This window comes from Pelecanus crispus, chromosome 2 (assembly GCF_030463565.1).
Source record: "Pelecanus crispus isolate bPelCri1 chromosome 2, bPelCri1.pri, whole genome shotgun sequence".
Classification (NCBI taxonomy): domain Eukaryota; kingdom Metazoa; phylum Chordata; class Aves; order Pelecaniformes; family Pelecanidae; genus Pelecanus; species Pelecanus crispus.
This window is the reverse complement of record NC_134644.1, coordinates 19,115,423-19,136,879: the sequence shown is the minus strand read 5'-3', so window position 1 is coordinate 19,136,879 and position 21,457 is coordinate 19,115,423. Positions and strand designations below refer to the sequence as shown.

The 21,457-nt window shown below is 39.2% G+C and overlaps 1 protein-coding gene across 13 annotated transcripts in view; it reads right to left on the bottom strand.

Moving 5' to 3' along the window:
- The window catches only part of ABI1 (abl interactor 1), an 83,555-nt gene that overhangs the window by 18,210 nt on the left and 43,888 nt on the right, over window positions 1–21,457 (bottom strand). For 9 of the 13 annotated variants that reach the window (XM_075706027.1, XM_075706016.1, XM_075706015.1 and 6 more), the window contains 3 exons: window positions 11,463–11,639; window positions 1,479–1,493; window positions 649–749 (listed from right to left, as the gene is read on the bottom strand). In XM_075706027.1, the coding sequence (XP_075562142.1) occupies window positions 649–749; window positions 1,479–1,493; window positions 11,463–11,639 (293 nt within the window). The remainder of the gene's footprint in view (window positions 1–648; window positions 750–1,478; window positions 1,494–11,462; window positions 11,640–21,457) is intronic. The other 4 variants (XM_075706018.1, XM_075706020.1, XM_075706024.1 and 1 more) reach the window with 2 other exon arrangements.

Genomic DNA, 21,457 nt, shown 5'->3' with positions numbered 1-21,457 from the left:
TGAGCTTCTCAAGTATTAATGTTTTGGTTCCTAGCAACAACTACTTGCTGGCACATCAAGATAAGCAGATTTCACTCCCCACAGGTCCACAGCAGCAAAACAGATGCTACGGCAGGGAACTCCGGTCACAGTGGGACTCAGGAATAGCAAAATCCTTCCTCATTTAAGCATAAAAATAAAAATGCATAAGCCTGAGAGAACCAATGTTGCCAATGTGTTCACAATGCCAGGAATTTTGCTTAGATAATGCACAAATATGGCACCACCAGCCATTTCTTACCTCTTATAATATTGAGAAATGAGCAGACAAAAACTTTAACAATGAAGTCTTTCCCACAGTGAAGTTAAAACTTTATCGATATTCTTTTGTGTCACTAAGGATTTCTCCCCAAAAATCAGGAGTAACAATAGCTGCCTCATTTACCCATATCTATAATAAATCGATCCCCCATGAAAAAACATTCTTTCAAAAGGTCATCATGAAAATAAGAGTCAGTGCAGCTGAAAGGGTTTATACAGAAAAGGTAATTGTGGTTTTTGCTAAACGCAATCACAATTGCCATCTATCCATGTATTTAAGAAACACCAACACCAGCACAATTAAAACTTTCTATTACACAGGCAGGAGCAAGCAGTCTTCATTCTTACCCCAGAGTTCCCCGGCCTGACATGGGAGGACTTGGTGGTTTTTGTGTAGGCGGATTTGTTCTTGACAAGGTGCCAGTTCTTGCAGGCTGGTTATTTCCATGCTGAAATAAGGGAAAACATGATTTTATTTTTATAACAGAGCAGCTCTATTATTGACAGGTTTTGGGTTTTTTTTTTTAAGTGTAAGAATATGAAGTGAGAATTCCCAGACAGCTGTCAAACAGCAAGTTTTCAGCTACATGCAAGACAGACACCAGTAAATACAAAGAGTCTAAATACAAGCTTAATGTTATTTTTGCTATTAATTTACAACAGACATCAGAAAGGTAGGCAATTGACAGTCATGTACAAATCTCTTACATCCTCTTTTCTTTAACGGGAAGCCACATTTGTGTTCATCTCCATTAGGGCAATAATAATTTAAATCAAACTTTAACACTGACAGCACAATACAGTCAGCATGGGCCCAGAATTTCTCAATTTCCCCTGCTATTTGACTAACAGAGTCATTCAGGTTGTCTGGGAAGTCTCCTGCAAAAAATGTAAGTGAAGGGAATCAAGGCATCTACTGAATTCAGAGCAAAGCACTACATGTGTTAGAGAAATTAATGTATCTATGTATAAATGCAGATGTCAATGTATCGCAGATACATTGACACACACTAAACGCTGTAAAAAAAAAAATCAAGTATAGCATGTTTAATCTAAATATCCTATGGAAAGCAGAGGAGAGCATAAGAGAGCACTAGTTTTCAGTTTTAATGGCTCTGCAGCCTCTACTATCAGTCACATGAGGCGCTGTGGGTCAAAGGAGAAATAACACTTCTTACCTTGGCTTTTAGCCACTTAACGTTGGCAAAAAAAGGGGGGAAAAAGGTAGAAATTAATGGCAGATCCATCACAACTGATAGGACAGGTTAAACTACAGATAATCACATTTAAAAGAAAATCATTTGTGTCTACTGATAATTAGCTACACATCCTGGTACACTATCAGAAATTTTACTGGCTCACTTAGTCATTGAAAGTTCTGTGTCTGACTAAGTGACCACAGGAAAAACACTCCTGTCAAAATTAAGTATAGCTAAGCTTTGCCAGATTTGTTTGCCAGGCTTCTCATGGGCAGTAAAGGGTTGAAAAGCTCTTTGCTGACCATTCAAGTCCAAACCCAAATCAATGCTATTTCAGTGGCAACATACACTTAAGAATTTGTTCACAAAACCACAGTTTCAGCTATACGGTGCAGAATAGACTTGCCTGTTGTTTTGACACTTAACCTTCATGTATTTTGAAGAAATCCTAGCTGCTACATTGAATGGTAAATAAAGAAAAGGGAGTTCTCAAACAGGATGAGCAGCAGGGCCCTTCACCTCTGGTTTATTGATTGAAATCTGATTCAAGCCAGCACAGCGCTGGCTGCTCAAAACGGTGTTGGCAGTGCTCTAATGATTGTTATTCTGAAATTTTAGCTCTTAGAATCAAGTCATTATATGACTCCACTATATCACTTTTACAGGCTTTGTGATTGCAGAGGAAAAAAAAAATTATGAAAACTTGGCCTCATAAGGAAAACTAATGTAAAATTTTAAATAAATTCAAGCCGAGTTCTCTAATTTTGTTCGGGGGGAAGACTCATGTTTTTGAATAGGGAAAAGGGTTAGTTTCACTGATTTAAAAAAAAAAACAAGCAAACTCAAAACCCCAAAACATTAAATAATCCCAATGATATTTTTGAGTCGTTTGGAAATAAACTGTCACTTCCAGAACAAGCATCCTAATGCACAGCTTTTCAAACTGCGGTTTGCACCTTCTCCTCCTCCTCCAAGAAAGACAGACCAGTTTAAAGGCATCCATGAACTCGGGAAAAAAATAATTAAAACATGCTATACAGCAATGTGGATATGTGAGATTTCTGACAGGGTCTGCAAAACCACTGAAAAACAGCTGAAGTTTACAAGTCAAAAGAGGTTGAAAGCCACTCCCCTTAAGTTATTCATATTACAAGAACAGAAACACAAAACCTGCTCCAAAATTCAAATGAAAAAGTTTAGCCGTGGTAAGTACATTTACAGGTCATCCCATTCACTCCCAGTCTAGGCAGAGGTTCATCAGCAGAGTGGCAGAATTAAGGCATTTAAACCACTTTTGTCCGAACATACTTATTTAGTGGATAAACATGAAGGGTCAGTTTCCAGGATGCCAGCATAGTCTCCCAAGTATTATATTTTTAAACCAGGCTTCTAACAGTGAAATTTGCTTTCCCCCCTCACAGGAATATATGACCCTTCCCCTTACTTCACAAGTTGCCAAGGGCAATGGCATAATACAAGGAATTTGTTAAAAGAGTCCAAAAAGTAAAACTCTCAGTCCTGTCCCTCCCAGCAGCCATAGATCGAAACCTTTTAAAGGCTTAAAAGGAAGGGTGGCATGGTTTCTTACCCAGCCTCTACTACTAAATTTGCCCACCTCAAAAATATAAAACCAAAAAGCTTCCTCTCTTTCCTTCCCTTATGCAGTGTCACTCAGCACTTATGGTGAGTCTTTCCACCTCCTCCTTAATCACTGTCACATTCTGCCTCCACTGCAGCGACAGTATGAATATCAACATCTAGCAGTGATTCAGGAATCTTCATCTTATTTCAAACCTTTCTATTGCTAAGTACTGTTTAACATACTAAACATGTATCTTAAGTCCAACAGCTCTTGACCTTTATTCCTATCTCCACCCCTGCGTCAGGTGAGCTTCATCTCTTTTGCCACCAGTTAAACAATATACAGATACATACTCTTCTTTATTGTGCAGAAGAATTAGTAACTGTTGTCATACTGTTTTCTATAAGTAAAAAGCTCTGTACATGTCCTCTCTGCTGCTATCAATATAAACAAGAGTCATACGGACAGGAAAACACAGAAGGAATGAACACAAAGGGAACAGGAATTCTTATGGGAGAGGAACTCCTGATCCAAAAGATAGAAGTAAGGGAGGAAAGCAAATTAATTTAAGCAAGATGAACCATATGGCTATTTAATCATGGTTAATAAGCTAATTAATTAGGAGACATTTTCTTGTATTTATTGCCTGAGCTTATGAGGTCAACCTTGCTGCATTTCTTGGTCCAAAAACCAAACATAGTGCCTTCTAAGCAATCAAAAAAAATTGCCTGGAACTGGGAACAGTTTAGGCAGCAGGGTCTAGACTCATCATGATTTTAAGAAAAATGGGAAAAAAGCAGAAAACCAAAAGGAAAACCAGATACATGGGTTTATGTAGGTTCAAGCATCTCTCTACAAATGCCTCTAGGCCAGCCAGCCAGTTGGCAGAAGAACATAACCATCATCACGTGCCTGATCAGTACCAAGAAGGTCAGAGTCAGGAAGGAAGGAAATGCAGGGCATGAGGAAGAGAAGCAGCAGCATGCATAAGGTGCACAGCTTGAAGAGGGAAGAGACTGTTCTGAGAGGGATCTATAAAATAAGAGAGAGGAGGTGCAAAAGGAAAAAAGCTTAGTCAAATGAAGAGCAGCACTGAGAACTTCTGCAGAAGCTGTAAGGAGCACGACTCCCTTCTCCTCTCACTAGTTGTATTACTGTACACACAGGAGACAAATTTCAGCCAGATACCAGCACCCCGGATGACATACACATCAGAACAAAACCACAGTGTGTAGGCTTGCTGGGGATGCTTGTGATGCCAAGGCAGAGAACTAGACAGATCAGGATGATCCCAGAAACAACACAGCATGGTAAGCAGCAGTATTGGGGTTTCTTGCAAACATCATAGCAGAGACATGGTTGAAAGAAGCAAGCAGAACAATTTTGCCTTTCCAGGGAAAACCTGCCAAGCATGTGGCAGTCCTGGATAAAGTTTTAAGGGTTGTCACAAAATTAAGAGAAAGAAACCACAGTCTCAGGTTCAAGAAATAGGAGTCAACCTCGCTGCATTTCCAAAAGATCACAGCTAGGGCAGTGGCACATCTGCAGGGTTTTGACAGTGTGGGAGAGTAGGCTGGCCAAGGACTGAGAGCCAGCAGTGGGCTGGAAAGGAGTAATGCAATTAGGACAATGGGCAAAACAGGTGTTTGCAACAGCCATGCAAGGCATTTATCAAAGCCAGAAGTGAGGCTGCTTATGTAAGTGATGCCAGGAATTCAGAGCACCTGGACTGAGAATTTTAGCTGTGGGTTTGGACAGGACAAGCAATGTTTTGGGACAGTCGAGCATTGACTGTAAGTACCAAGTAAGAGGTTGACTTGCTTAAGGCAACTGTTTCAGCAATTCCAGTGTGCTCAGTTCTGGTAGTCTAAACAGTACAAAAATACCTCCTGACAAAGGCAGTACTGCAGGTTTCTGTAACTGAGGCCAAAGGGACAAGACCAAGAACAGCATGAAAGGGTAGGGTGTGAAGCAATCAGAATTATCTACTGATAGCCAAAGGATGTCCAGACATTTGAGGGACTCTGCTGGCTGGCCTCAGGATGCAGTCGTCTAACTAACTGTTCTTAATAGTTTCCATGCCAAGTAACAAGTCATTGGGGAAGTCATTAGTCATGATTCAGGGAACCAGAAAGCTATTATTTGAGTTATAACCTGTGTTTGGAAAACTACGGCTAGGGACATCACACACAACTCATTTACATGAGCAAATGTATCTATAAACACAGAAATACAAAAGGCCACTTGCACACAGGAGCAAAATCCTTATCACACTGATGTCCAGCAAGTTTCTCCTGCACATTTCAGCTTTGAACTCTCCAATTTCAGACTGCAGAAACTTCAAATCTCTGTACAGGTTGGTTGTACTTCCCCTGCTGTATGTCACTCACTATTTCTCCAACTCCTGAATTTAAAAAGCCAATTTCACTCTATATCCTGCTATACCCAGGATCACTGAAAGCTGTCATTAAAGGCCATCCAATACAAATGCTGATCAATAGAAACAAAGGTTTAAAAACTGCACCAGTGTAATCTGCATTAATAGCATGTATCTGGCAAACTCAGAACTTTAGTATGTATGCTGTGTAAAAGCAATAACCAGCCTTAGATCCGTTACCTTTGACCAGTAATCACAGTCATCAACTGCAACAGAAAAAAACCCATGATTGCTCTTGATGACTCTTTAGTCAGCCTCCCCTTTTACTTAAAAAGGTATTTCCTTTATTAGTCAAGCAAGAATTATCTGAGACATCCCTACAGAAAGGCAGCTGGCCATAAGACCTTTTGAAGTGCTATTATGTATCTGCAGCTAGGCTATTCAATTGCCTCGTAGGCATCCTCATAGATTTTTGCACAAGATTGCCTCCTGTCTCATCAGTGGAGCAGTTTTGGAGTACCACAAGATGACACAGTCAGAGCAGGAAAGGCAGCTGGAAGGGTACTTGTACATGAGGGTATGGGATACCTGAGGAAAGGGTACAGTAAAGCACCAAGTCTACAATATGGTTTCCTTACAGAAATCCAGATATGGACTTAGGGAGAACATGTAATCAAAGATATTTTTCAGAAGGCAGACTGTACGTGGGTGTCAGACACTCAAGGTAACACACTTCTGCCACTAGTTCTGTGCAGTTTTAAAGAAATCATTCCTGTGTCTCAGTTTCCTTATCAGAATGGGTCAGAAGCCTTTTTTTGTTCTCTAGTTCCTTACAGTCTATTGTAAAGCCGATTACTTTGAGAAAATTTAGGTTCCAAATCAATTTTTCTTTCAAAATTGAACATGAGTAGGTTAAGTCTCCAGTGAAATTTTACCTTTATCTTTTAACTATAACCTTTCCCAGTATTATTTGCAGCCTGGTAATTACATAGTCTTCTGTTAACAGTAACCAGATGTAGCTTGTCAGTATTGCTTCTCTCTCCTTTATTTCTTCTTTTTTTTTAGTTTCCAAACTGAGCAGGCAAAAATTTTCAAGTCACATTTGACCTTAAAATGTTTTTACATATTAAACTACTATTAACATAACAAAAACATGCTTGTGGATGATAGACAAACTTTATATTGTTCCCTCAGCACTCAGTAGTGTTGTTCAGAGAACGATACTGACATTACTGCCTTTAAATACTTCAAGCTTTTTGAATTCTTTCCATTGGTAACTTTGAATCTAGCTACAATAAAGTAAGGTTAATGTAAAAAAGATTTATTTTCAAAATTAGAAAATAAAGACACCTCATAGTTTTGAGTTTTCTTTGCAAGCAGAAAGGTTTGAAACCTACATTGTATCAGATGACACTACACACACTTCTAAATTCCCAGTAGCGAGTGCCCTATGAAAAGCACACAGTGTCAACACTCACAACAGAGTCATTAGAGCTGGCAACAGGAAGAGTTACTTTTTCCCCCAGAGAAGCGTTCTTTACCCTACAGCAATATTTACTGTTTGGCCATGACCCCAGAGGGATGATGTGACATTAATGAAATTGGCAACATGACATCCTTTGAAGCATGAGAGTCTGATAGAGGCTAATACAGGGACAAAGGCAGCAGGGGCTCTGGTTCAGGATCCCTGGCACACTTCATTTTTATTACAGTGAATTATTTAAAAGTTAATACTCAAGTGGCTAACACATAAAAGGTCTTATCCTAACGGGGAAGAAGCACGATTAAGTAGCCTTCCACCCTCCCATCAGCACCTCATCTGCTTTTTTGTTTTTCACCCACACAGACATAAGCATAAGGACTACAGGTGAGTAGGGCAGGTTGAGAAGCATAACAAGGGTGAAAGCAAGGCTTCCTTCTCTAAGCTTAGCATTTGATAAGTTTTAGCCCAATCCCTGCTTTAAAGGAGTCCTTCCAATTTCCATTTGCTTGAGAAAAATTTCTGAATGCTTAACTCCCGTTTGACTTTCTGGGCTAGAAAGCTTCTTACCGTTTTAATGCACTGAAATGTAAGTGGTTTATGGTGACAAAATTCTAACTTTTTCTTAAAACAAAGCTGAAAAGTGATCAATCTTCATATACAGATCAAGGTTGGTTTTGAAGAACTATTAATTCCACAAAACAAACTCGATGCAATTACAGCTATTAGGCATTTCAATTTAGCATGTATTCAACATTTTATCTGCCTTTACCATAAGGCATCATTTCAATTTCCTACTTAGCTGCCATTTTACAAATTGCTGCAATTCCACCTGCCTCCTATTCGAAAAAATGATTATAATAAATTCAAAGGCCAACTTCAGGGCTTTTAAGGCAGCTTCCAAGCTTCCTCCTCCTTCTCCCCCCTCTTAAACTGAGGATTTTCTGTATGAGTAATTGTATTTGACCTATTTATTTGCTGGCACACTTTTTTTTTTCCCCCTTTCACAAAAGAAGGGGAAGAGAAGGAAGGAAATGTTAAAGTAGCCTCTGCCTCATAATTTTAAACCAAGCTCTACACAGGAAGGCAGGCTCTCACATCACAACAGTTATTCTTATTTACCAAGAATGACTTAGCTACATTCCCTTATCCCCAGAGGGCGACAGCTGACCAACTACTTAACAGACTGGCAAAAACACTTGCCTTTGTGTTTACTGGAGCCATCTACACATAATACTAGCATTGCAAGGGAAAGCCTTGTCAGTAACAAACCAACTTTAAAAGCCCTCCTGATTTTGACTTGATACTAGCCTTGGCTTCATAGGTATGTATATAAAAAAGCAACTTCACTCCTTTTGGAGACTTTGTCTGTTCCTGCCCCTGCAAAGGGAGTAGAGCAGCTGGGGCAGTTTGGGGCTGCCATGGAGCTTTCAGGCCAAAGGAGAAAAGCACCTCTGCAATCCTAGGATGCTCTACAAAAGCTTTTCTACCAAGAAGCTGCTGGAGGAGGAAACAGCACTGCCTTCCAAGGAGGTGCCTCCCATCAGGGAGGAAACCTGCTATAGAGAGTAGCTGCTTACCATCACTGCCATACCCACCCTCATCGTCTGCCCCCACAAAAATTGTTGCATATATGTTAAACGGGGTGGGGGGCATGTAGAGCCCTTCTCCATGCCTCCAGCACAGGCATCTGCTATTGCAGCCCCTCTACACAGCCATGAGAAGCATCAGACAGACACACAAAGAAAATGAGCTGTGAGTATGCATAGGACGTGTTTCTGTATTTGCTCAGATGGAAGATGTATGGGGGAAGACAGCATTTACTCTGAGGATTACTCATCTTCCTTTTTTTTTTTTAAATTCTGAGAGACAGTATTTTTATTTACACTTTTTATATAAAACAATTCAGGATCACCCCTTAAAATATACTGGGTATTTTAATGACATTTTTCCTAGGATCAGTATTTCATGAAATGAAAGCAGAAACAGGCAATAATCCAGCCTGTATCTTTGCGTTCTCTTTCTTGTATTTTTCCTTTATCAAATCCTGGACCAGAACACAAGAGTCCCATTAACAGCAATAAATTGTCATCTACAGATTTCAAAGCGTTGCGTAATTTTTATTTAATACTTAAATGCCAATGTATGTGTTGTACTGTATTTTATTGACAGTCGCCGCAGCAGAATACATTCAAGGACCTGCAAGTCAGTCAAATTGACAATTGCTCTAGGCAGAACTCAAACTTCTTTTCCTCTAGAAAAACATGGTTTCTAAGGCCTTATTGGGCATGCTGCTGTCCAACTTTGGGTGAAATCTTTGGTCAAGAAAATAAGACTTAACAGAGTCTAAAACATCTTCTAAGACATTTTGGACAAGACAAAGTTTGTAATTCAATTTATTGTATGCTTCCCCCTAATTTGTATGTTCAAGAGGCAACTCAAGATTCTCAGCATCATCCGTTATTTGCGCTGACTGCCAACAGGACCTGATCCAGTTTTCTTAAGTTGTTTGGTTTGATTTTCTTATAACAGCACTAGCTACATCTAGGTTTGCAGACAAAGCAAGCCACTTCCTTCAGAGCTATGATATGTGTCAGTCTCTCAGAATCACAGTAATATGATGGCTAAAAACATGCAATTATGTCATTCACTATCTCAGCCCACTCTTCTCAACAGTGTGTCCAGTGAATGTCAACACTGGTAAAGGTGTCAAATGCATGACAGCCATCTTGAACTACATACCTAACACCTGGCTGGCAGCTTATTTCATTTGTGTAACAAGTCTACATAGAAAATACCAACATCATTTTTTCTACTAAGTGTTTCATGCCTTCCATAGTCATAAAACAGACTTAGGCAAATCACTCAATAAAGAAACAATAGGAAGATATAATTTGTAGCTGACTTGTAATGAGTTGCTAATTTGGTTATTACTGGAAGCTATTTTACCTCTGAACAGACTAAGCTTTTAATATAGAACTAAACCACTAACAGTTAAAAAACCCTTTACTAAAGACATTCCCTAAGAGCTGCCTAGAAATAGGTAAACAGCGCCTCATTTCCACCCCCTAAACAACAGGGGGTTAATAAAAATAAAGACAGCAGTACCCCTAAAAGCAAACAGTCATACTGGAAAATGCAACTGCTATACCCTAACAACTTCAGTGTTTATGGATCGAACAACCTGTTTTGAGCCTGCACAATACAAGTGGTTCAGCAAAGCATCAACTTCAGACACTAATAGCAATTATTCTACTTTTTATTAAAAAGTCTTCTGCAGCACTTGATCCCTGAAGCACTTCAATGCAGAAAACAATATCCTGACACTGAATTTGTGGATTTCTGTATTCTCTATTCATAGAGCTCCCTCCTTGAATGCAGAGACTGTACTGAGAAATTATCAATTTCTCTGATGCCAGTGTTTCTTTTTTACAGCAATTCAGGGCATGTCTTTCAGGCTTCTACATAGGATTGTGCTTCATCCAGTCTGGCTTAAAATTATTAGTGTAAAACAACCCTAAGAGTTACAGGTTTAGCTACAAACAAAACAAAAAAATCAGGTAGTTCAAAGTCACTACATTAATTCATAGCCTAGAGCTGTCACAGTATAGAGCTACTTTCTGACTTGTGTTGGAATTAGACTCCTCTGGGCATTTGGAGGGTTACTACGAAGCAGGAGGTACCCTGGCACTCTTGTGTTGCGTAATTCTGAAAGACCTGTTCCTCAAGAGCTCAGCAATTCAAAGGGCACACAATGGGCTGATCTAGCTGCACAACTGACTGACCAGAGTACATCAAGTTTTAGAGGATACAAGGGTGTGGAATAGAAGCTTTTTAATGCCATTCAAGAGAAGATTGTTGTGAACTGAATATACCTGGAAGGCCTGCTCTAGGGGGATACAAAGCTATTTTTTAATAAAAAGATGCCCAGAGACCAAAGGGTGTTATATTAATTTACTTCAACTATGACCATTTCAAGGGAGGCAGACATTAATTTATGAAGGCTTTTATTTAGAGAAAAGGAAAATGAAGCTGTCCGAAAGCACAAACAGGAGACATCAAATGCCACTGAGATTTAAATGCCAACTAGCTGCCCCCCTTCCTCCTCATCACCCTCCAAAAAACCCCACCCCATCAGCCAGTTTCCCCCATAACAGATGACTTAATTTTTCTCAATAATGAAAGAAATAATGAGAGTGGCAGAGACAATTTAATCAGAGGAGGAAGGAGTGATAACTTTAAAAGTCAGTCATGGCTCTTTCAACAAGTCATTAGCCTAAGATCATGAGCCATTATTTCCAGACACTGTGACTACCACTGACAGTCACAAGGTTACGGCACACACTGCTCAAAAAACCCTCACTGTAAAACAATCCATTTTGTTATTGGAATGTTTGTACATGGGAGCATATCAAACCTGTAATCCTTCCTACCATAAATGAACTAAACATTTTAATGTCAGTAACGTTCTGCTCTGACCCTATCTCCTGGTCTGTGTTACTTGGAGTCCTCAGGTATTCTTACCTTTACGCCATGGCCAACATCATCCAGCACCGTGTAGTCTATAGGTTTTCGAATATACCTTACAGGACGTTCCATGTTCGCTGGCGCTATAATTTTGTGAGTTCTCGATGTGTTCTTATTGGTCGTCAAAATGCCTATCTCTCTGCGAGCGACCTTTTCTTTATGGATGTCCACAGTCTAGATTAAAAACAAGAAAGTATGGGTTTCTTTAGGCATTTGCTGTTTTCTTTACAGAGCTATCTACACGTTTAGGCTTCACTATAAGACAGAGTCTGAACCGAGTTAATGCTGCTGGAAGGATGCCAGTTTATTGATGAAGTAAGTTTAATCTACATGAACATTGTTTGAAAATTACACTTTAATGAAATAACCAATATTAATAATAAAATCACAATTACACATTACTGCTTTGACACACTAAAAACACTACACAGATACAGTACTTGCAGATTAACCCTCAATGTTCTTATGACTGATGCTAGTAATAAATTACTCCAACTCCACAGCTGGGAAATCAGGACAGACAAGCGAGGCAATCTGCCCACAGCCCCAGAGGGGGACTAAGCTTGGGAAGTCTGTGCAGTAATTTCTTTCAGCAAAGCCATCAGTGCATATCAGAGTAAGAGTCTGCATAGGGAAGGACTAATTTCAGCACTGAGGCTAGCTTCAGTCATACTGTTTATAGCAGCTTTACTAAAAGAAAAAAAACCAGAGCCTCAAAGATGCAAGTACAGGAATATAAAATATGCTGAGCTCCATCATTTTATTAGGAAATACTAAGAGACAAAGAAAGGTCAGTCCAGCATTTTATGAAGGGTCAACCTAAGCTACACATAACAGACACATGCTTCTACATGCAATATAACCACCGCTTAAACCCTAGCTGAAGAAAAACAAGTACAAATCAAGCATCAGATGCCATAGGAAGTCCCACCTCTAGGAAGTCTATTTCAAGATTCAGGGACTGAATCTACTGGTTTAAGTACCTACTAGAACCTCAGGATCTCATTGCAGGAGATGGTATCTGACAAAAACCACCACTCTAAGTGACTTTGAACAAAACCTATCAAGCCACCACTTTTTCCACTGAGGAAAATAATTCTCAAGTCTGTACGCATCAATTCCTCCTGGAGAGACTGTCATAGAAACAGAGTCAAGGTTCAGAAAGAAAGAAAAATCCTTGTCCATCAGTACTCATTTAGGTACGTCTCTAGAAATGGCCTAATTGAAAATGGATATTGTGATGTGCAAGGTTTTGTTTACTGAAGCAGGGTCAAAGATGAAGCACAAAAATAGTTTATATTTCACTCTACTTCTGTATGAGGCAAGATGAAAAAAGCAAGGTAAGCATCCAGGAAATGACCATTTCCAGGAAAGCCAGCATTCAGTGTTCAGAGTTCACTATAAATGCCTCCAGTTGAACTGTTTTTTTCATTAACTGGTGCACACGCTCAAATAATCTTAAATTCTCCTGAGTAAGTACAGGAAGAAATAAAATCCTCCTCAACAGCTTTGATACGTGGCATTGCAGATAAGTGGGAACACAATTGGAGAAGCACCTAAAAACAGTGGTATCAAGCAAGCTTGTCTTCACAGCTTAAAGCTAAATAACAAACAACTTTTAACGTCACGAAAAGTTCTTTTACTTAGGAAGCACACAGAATCCTAATAGATAATAAGAGTTGTGATTTTCCAGAGCAATGCAAGACATTAAATATGTATGTCTGCATTAGCTTATTTGGAATAAGTTAATTAAATGTCCCAATAAAGCTTTGGAGCAAGCTTTATTATTCTAAATACTCATGCTCTGAAAAATCCCAAAGTCAGGTGCTTTATTAAGCACCTTTCCAAATGAGATAATCCTATACATCAAGCATTTACCACTACATCAGTATCAGATATCAGCCACTGCACCCATGTTTGTTCTGGCAGCCAATTTCACAGACAACAGAGTGAAGACTTAAAAACAAGGCTACCCATATTTCTTCAGCTCCAGCTATTATTTGTTCTTTTCCTTTTAGAGACTAAAATACACATTAGTTCTGCCTTTTAGCTTGCTTTCAGTGAGATCAAGAAACATTATCTGAGTGCTGTGCTACATGTTCTTAGATCACCTCTTTTCCAATCCCTCCATACAACCTGAACCTTTTTGTTCAATGATACTACAAGGCCTCAGAACTATCTTATAGAACTCTCTAATAATACACAACTCTTTGTATTTCGTAATACATGAGCACCTCACAGGTGAAAAAACCTTTATTTAGAGTCACCTAAACAACATAGCAATATGGCAGGCTGAGGAGAATGTTAGTTTAAGGCACATACTACAATGTTTTAAAAGAGGGTTTTAAAAATATTACTATGTCCCTTGAAATAAATCCATGCTTCTACTTCATTCTCACAAACAGAATCTGTTTTTACTAATAAATTCATTTTTTGTTCAGTGGATGGACAAAAATGCATCTTTATACTAACAGTTCTCTTAACATTAATGTCAAAAGAAAAAAAGAAACAAAACAAAACAAAGCCCTTCACACAACAAAAAAGATTATTCTTTTCCTAGCAGGTAGTCCACAAAGACTGACTTTTCCTCCCTGCAATGAACAATGAAAATTCTGTAAGTTACTAGAGCAGAGGAAAAGAAATTCCAGGAACAGATGCTGTACCATACATGCTTTGGAAAATGACTTAAGTAATCTTGCAACAAATTCGTGTTAATAGGAAAAAAAAAAACTTATAACAGGATAAGAACATACATTAATTATATCAGACAGCTTATCCAAAATTAAATATAGAGCAGTGAATTGTCAAGTCTTTCCACAGATTTCAGTAATGTAAACCAAGCAGAGAGAAGACTATCTGTATAACAGTGCAGGGCCAGCAACTTATGACACGTATGTAAATCCTGAACAGCATGCAGGCATGCCTGTACAAGAGACTATTTCACTGTTCAAAGCAAATGAGACTGCGACTCTTACTTCATCTGGTACACTGGAAAAGCAAGGCGGTATTTTGCCCCTATGCAAAGCAGCAAAGCAAAGGCTCCCAGCATATGCTTTGCCCAGAGCAATATGCTGCCCATCAGCTACTAAACAGCATCTTGCTTCAAGAAATAATGACTTTTTCTAGATCTACAAAGACTGCATGTTATTAATTGCTATGTGATCATTATGACAAAGAAAGCACATAACAGTTGTTCATTTTTGTATTGTTATTTATACCTATTTGCTTGATGATGATGTGGAAGTTTACTGTTTAGTCATAGGCAATGTCTTCCACTTCCAAAAGAGGAAAAACCCAAAACACAAGCAATTTTTAGCAGGGTAGCATAACTATCCAGCTAGACAACAGTTAATTCCCAAGAGAGACAAACCACATATACCAGGTAACAGCCAAACTAGACCATTCTCAAAGTGCTGGCCACACTCGGCTCCTGCAGCTACGTGTAAGTGTCTGCTCTGATATGGTAACAAGACAGCTAAGCAATAGTTTGTGATTTCATACACAAAACCTACTTTTAAACATCAAAGACTGACAGTAGCAAAGTATGGCAAACTGGCTTAGGCTAACACAGGTTAACAAGCACTAGCAAACAGTCAGACCAGCTTCAAGTATGCTTGGCCTATGCTGAAACATAAGTAGCATAATTTAAAATTTGGGGAATAGGGATGGAATTCTCACTCCTAGACAATATAATCCAGCAGGAGAAAGTCCATCATTGTACTGATTTGGAGAAAAGGGAAAAGACAGCCCTTCCAAAAGCACAATATTTTTCCTTTGGGAAGCAATTTTAAACTAAACCATCAAACCAACCCCTTTGCCACTATAACTGGGTGCTAGGGACCATGCCAGCTAATCCCAGAAGCAAAGTTAAGCTTGGAGGTTGAAGGAACCATTAATGATTAGCTGCCTCCACTATCTGTCTGCTTCAAACCATATAAAAAAAAAAAAAAAAAAAAAACCAACCCCAAAACAAACAAACCAGTTGATCAATAGGGTGTATGGTTAAAATTTAACTGTTTGCTTCCTCAGAAGTAGCCTCAAGGCCAAGTGCAGCACAGCAATGATACAGCAAATGGTTGTTCTTTTCTCTTCTTTTTCTGTGCTGCAGTTACCGCTCTACCCATTTGCTACAGTGTGCAATCCCAGGACAAACACTTCACAAGAAACAGAGACTGCAGTACATCTGGCCAACCTAATTTGAGGATATCTAAATATTTTATTAAAGCCCACATATATAGAGATATTTAAAAAAAAAAAAAAAGAAAAACAACTTCAAGCTTTGACAATCTTTTTAATCCTGAACGACTGCAACTCAAATTTATGAGCCAGATACTCACACAGCCACTGTTTCTCTCACTAAATGCATGCACAGCTGGTGAAGAGCAGGGGAAAAACAAGGGGAGGTGGGGGAGGGGAATCTCTATAAATCAACACAGCTAATCAGGCACTGCCAACTTCAGGCTGTCCTGTAGTAGCCTCACTACACTAATACCACAGATTTACACTTTAGATTTGTGTTAAATTAACTGATACTCCAGAAGCATTGTGCAGGAAAACTCCACTTCAAGTTTCCTACTCTGCTCCTCCCCAGTTCCTCAAGAATGAAGCTGTAAGAGCACATACGCTCACCTGGCAGAGGGGCCAGGAGAAGCGCTGTGTGGTGCTGTACAGCTATCTTACCAGCAAGCTGGAAAAAGCTGCGAGGCTTTTGGGAAGAGTGGAGTAACGGTTAGGGGAGAGAATAGCAGGTACCCAGTTCTCTACAGTGAAAATGGTGACTACCAGGTAAAAACAGCAGAAAAACAAAACCCCCACAAGAGAGTCTAAGATAGACTTTCAGTGTAGGAAGACACAAATTAAAAAAAATACAAAATCCGCCCCAGCACCAAAAAAAAAAAAAAAAAAAAAAAAAAAAAATTAAACCACCACAGACATGAATTTGAGTAAGAGTGAAAAGTCACTTCAAGGGCATTTCCTTGATTTAAAAAAATCTAACATCCAAAACACGTTAGACCAAAAAAAAATCCTAAAATTACACCACAATTTTTACTGGCAGTTTTTCATGCCATTTCATGCAATGGTTTTAGGAACTTTTATTTTCACATCATGAAAGTCCTTCAAACCAATGTCCTGTGCTGCACAGAGCTGCAAGTCAGAAACTTTTCAATTTGTCCCTAGGCTCCCTCAGACAAGAAGGAACGGAGGCTCAAACTCCACGGGCTTCACCAAGCTGCTACTTTAGAGAAACCGAGGAGAAAAGGAAGGCCAAACAGCTTATTAGCAACAGCCTTCTGTAATTTTGATGATGTTTCCCTTTTTTGCTTTCTCAGTTTGTAGTTGAATATAGGGTTGGGTCTGTTAGTAACACTTTATTTCAAGTAAGTAAAGCCCTGGTTACAGAGTAATCAATGTTATACATATCTAAATGTTAGCAGAATAGATCAGAATTGCTTTATACAAGCAAAACCACAGACATAAGACATATCAGCCATGCATGCAGCATGACCTGTTACCACTTCTCACCCCCATCTTCCTAGCATACTTGGTGTAATCACACTTACTGAGTCTTGGTAACCTGTTCTGCACAAAGCCTATGCTGTACTTCCTGAAAGTAGTATGTTCCACACCTCAAGTACTGCATGTGATTTTGGGCACACAATATAAGAAGGACATCAAACTATTAGAGTTTGTCTAGGGCATGGCGACCAAGGTGGTGAAAAGTCTTGAGGGCAAGATTTACGAGGAGCAGCTGGGGTCACTTGGTTTCTTCTGCTTGGAGAAAAGGAGGCTGAGGGGTGCCCTCATCGCAGTCTGCAACTTCCTTGAGAGGAGCAGCAGAGGGGGAGGTGCTGGTCTGCTCTCTCTGGTGACCAGCGACAGGACACGAGGAAATGGAATGAAGCTGCATCAGGGGAAGTTCAGATTGGACATTAGGAAAAGATCCTTCACTGAGAGGGTGGTCGGTCACTGGAACAGGCTCCCCAGGGAAGTGGTCACGGCACCAAGCCTGTCAGAGTTCAAGGAGCATCTGGATGATGCTCTATGTCACATGGTTTAGTTTTAGGCAGTCCTGTGAGGAGCAGGGAGTTGGACTCGATGATTCTTATGGGTCCCTTCCAACTTGAGATATTCTATGCTAAAGCCACCATTATTAAAAGGCAAGTTAATGGAAAGAACATTCATTCCATATCTAAGAGCAGTGAAATTCCCTTAACCAAAGGGCATTGCTGGCAGTATAAGAGAAAAAAAATGGCATGAGAAAAAAAAAAAGTAAAATTTCTAGTCAAAGACAAGCAAACTGGAACACAGATTTGACGTATCATGTCAGGCTAGCAACTTGTCAAATATGATATCTCCTTTCAGCAGAAACGGTGCCTGATGTTACACAAGACACTGGGCAAAGACACAGGTTTCAGATTGAACCTAGTCAATAAAACTATGCAATATGTGGGACAGTGAGTGGTCCAGAGAAAGAATTTTAGTTTCCTTCCTTGACCTCTGAGACAATTGTCTGGATTCCAAGATTACTTGTTCATGTTTGAATATGAAAGGTAAGATCTGCTCTGCTACCTGCAAAAATGAGCCACAGCTTCAGATTTTGTTGCTCATAGCAGGAAAATACATAGATAGTTGAATTTTACAAATATTATAACAAACACCAAGAAAGAAACACTTTCCAGTAAATACACATTTTTCTATTAAGTACTACAAGCTCATACACCCAGACCATACACTGTAGTGTTAACCAAAGGAAATAAACAGTAAGGTGTTTCAGCATCCCGTAATAAAGAAAAAAAACCCAAACTCTCACTCTTTGCAATTTGTGCCTAGACCCAGCTTTAATATTAGCCGTTATTGCCATTCTCCAAAACTACAGATTTCCTTGTCTTGCTATACAGTTTACACAATAAGCCTCCCTGAAATTAAAAAAATCTGATAAGACTAAGAACATTAACTTGTTCTGTTTTAGAAATACAGATTTAACCCACTGCTACTTCCATAAAGAAACCATATTTAATAAGACTTTTTAAATAAATGAGTTATGGTTAATTGAATAATGGCACTGAAGAGATCCTGGACAACGCACATTATACAGGCTAGCTGCAAGGAAGTCAGTTTGACCTACAAAAAGGACAACAAAATCCCCAGCTTTAATGAGCTCAGCCAGACAGCTAACTTCTTCAGGGAGAGCACCATTTTATGCTGTTACTTTGTGAAGGAAATTCAAAAGAAAATTTAGTATATTCAACACAGGTGACTGTGTGTTGAATGTAAACATGTTTACACTGCAAGAGAAATATTCTACAGAAAAGCTCAGTTATGGGTTCAAGGCACATCAGGCATGAAGAAGTGTGAGTAGTTTGAGTTTTTTAAGACATCACGTACAATCAAATATCTACACAATGTTACAAATTATACCTTTCATTAAGTCTTGATGACAGTGCAAATAACTTACTATTACTATTATTATATTATATATATTATATAATATTATATATTATATTATTACTATTGCTTACATATTGTCTGATCCCCATCAAGATAGAGTTCAAGAAACTCAAGAATTTACCTAGAGAAATAAAATAATTTTTTTCCCCTCTCTTGTCCAGGAAAGCCTGAGTGCTAAGCCAGGCTGGCCTCACTGGAGATGCAGACAGCAGAGCACCAGCGCAACAGGCACTGCTCACCCTTGTTTATCGTTACACACACACACACACTCTCATTTATCCTATGGGGATCTTCTCCAAGGTATGAGGCTCTACTGGCATTGGGAATTATAATTGTCAATTCCATTGACTATAAACAGTTTGAATACCCCAGCTATGTCTGCATCAACTCAGTTATAGACCAAAACTGGGCAGTTTGGTGGGCACCTGTCTCTTCCCAGTTCTTCAGCACAGACATCTGGTTACATTAACCAACATCTGAGAAGCATATAAAAAACCTGAAAGAAACTTTGACAGAAGCACTACCCTGTTATCAGTGACTGGTGGGACCAATCCTATCTCTAAGGTAGAAGCAACCTTTTATCATGCCCAGTTAGCCATCAGTTGTGTGAAATTCAAGTCCCTAGTTAGTTCTGGACAAATCTTCACCTCAAGGTACCATTCTAGAAGTTTTATACTGGTTATCTTTCACTTTCACAGTAAAAAGGGGAAAGGTCCTCCTCACCATTTCCACCCCCGCTCAAGAGATGAATTCAAGACATCTTTAATGGTCCCTTGGGCAGCCAGCAGAATCAAGTCTGCTAAAGTACCATCAACTTGTCAGTCAATCCACAGAAGAAAGCCAGTCCTAGCAACAAGGCTTTATTATTTCACATATACAATCATTGAAGGATTGCCTGAACACCAGCATCTAATGTCATCTGAGAATCCTCAGAATATCCTGCCACGCCTTCTGAAGCTGCACCATGAAAGACAGGTCTCCTGTCACCTCTGACGCATTTAGACATCTAAGTTTCACCTTGTGTGTTTGCTTTGTATGTGGTGCTGGCAATGTAGGAGGCAACTGAAATAGATTTAAGAGTTGTATTTCCAGAGCTGCAAATCCAGCAACGTTTTCTTGCAGGTTTATAGATAGAAGATTCTCACACACTCCCTTCTGCACACAGACAAGTTACAATAGTAGGACAGGCTCCCCAGAAAGCTTCATCTCCTAAAATCCTAGTAAATCCAGGCCTCTTAAGGTAAAAGGCTAGAGGAGCCAGATAAGACATGTCTCATGTAATCTGATATGTCACCTTCCTTTTCCTGCAGAGAAGGTTCACAATCAAGAGCTTTTACAGATTAACACAATGAACTAAGGCCATCAACACATATACAGCAACTTGCACAGTCTATATAAAATGTTCACCATCATCAGAGGGGGAAAGAGACTAGACAGAACAAAGGAAACATAATGGAAGAAATACTAAGTCCTATTTCCAGAGCTAACACATATGTAAAGGCACACATTTTTTTATATATGTATATACATAAGCAATATATATTTTTAATACATATAAAAAACCACAGTGCTAACAATGCATTTTACTAATATGATCCAATGTTGGGGGGGTTGAAAAGTGGTGGTTGTGTTTTTTATTTTGACAATTTATCACTGGACTTCTTCAATTATGTCTGGACACAGATTATATGCCAGTTTAATCCTATAGAGCTAGCCCCTGACTTAACAATTTAAATCTTTTTCTTTTTATACACTTGCAGATTTTCTCAGATTCTCCTAGCAATCACCATCAGCAGAAAGCCAACCAGATTTCAGCAAAGGTTTGAAGGTATTTTCCACCTTTACATAAGTATTTTTCCTGTGAAATCGGAACAGATGGGCGGGGCATGTCAGGGAGGGAAGTATACCATAAGTACCCCATTTAGTCAGGACAGTTTGCTTGCTGTATGGTTTTAGAATTCAGAAGCACAGAATGTAAAACAATAATGCACATAGTCCATAGCATGTCATGCTCCAGAACTGCATTTCTTAAGCTGTACCAATTTCCATGCAAGGCATACTTAACAGAAAATTGATTCCTGACCAACAGAGCATGTGCTTGCAAGTGTTAAAATACTCATATGTCTTTAAAAAAAAAGAAAAAAAAGTGGGGCATTGATAAGCCTCATTAAAATCAAGCAGCTGAAAATAAGAGTTATAGAAACAGGCTTAAAGCTCACTGGCTATAGACAAATAGCCTCACCTTTAGCCCTCTTGCTTTTATGAAACTGGCAGCCTTTCTTCCAAAAGCAAGACTAGGATTCACTGAGGATTGGACTCAAAGACCCCAATTTCCAAAACACAATCTGTGAAGTGGCACATACACCTGTATGACAGCACTGAAAAGAAGAGGGAAGAGAGGTCTGTTCAGCTAAAGGATTATTTATACAGGTGTTTTTCAGAGTACCCTATTGGCAAATCTAGTCACACATTCTGCTGGAGAAACTGAGCAGAAAGGGGTCACGCACAATGGAGGCATGAGGCAAGGACAGACCAGAGGGGCT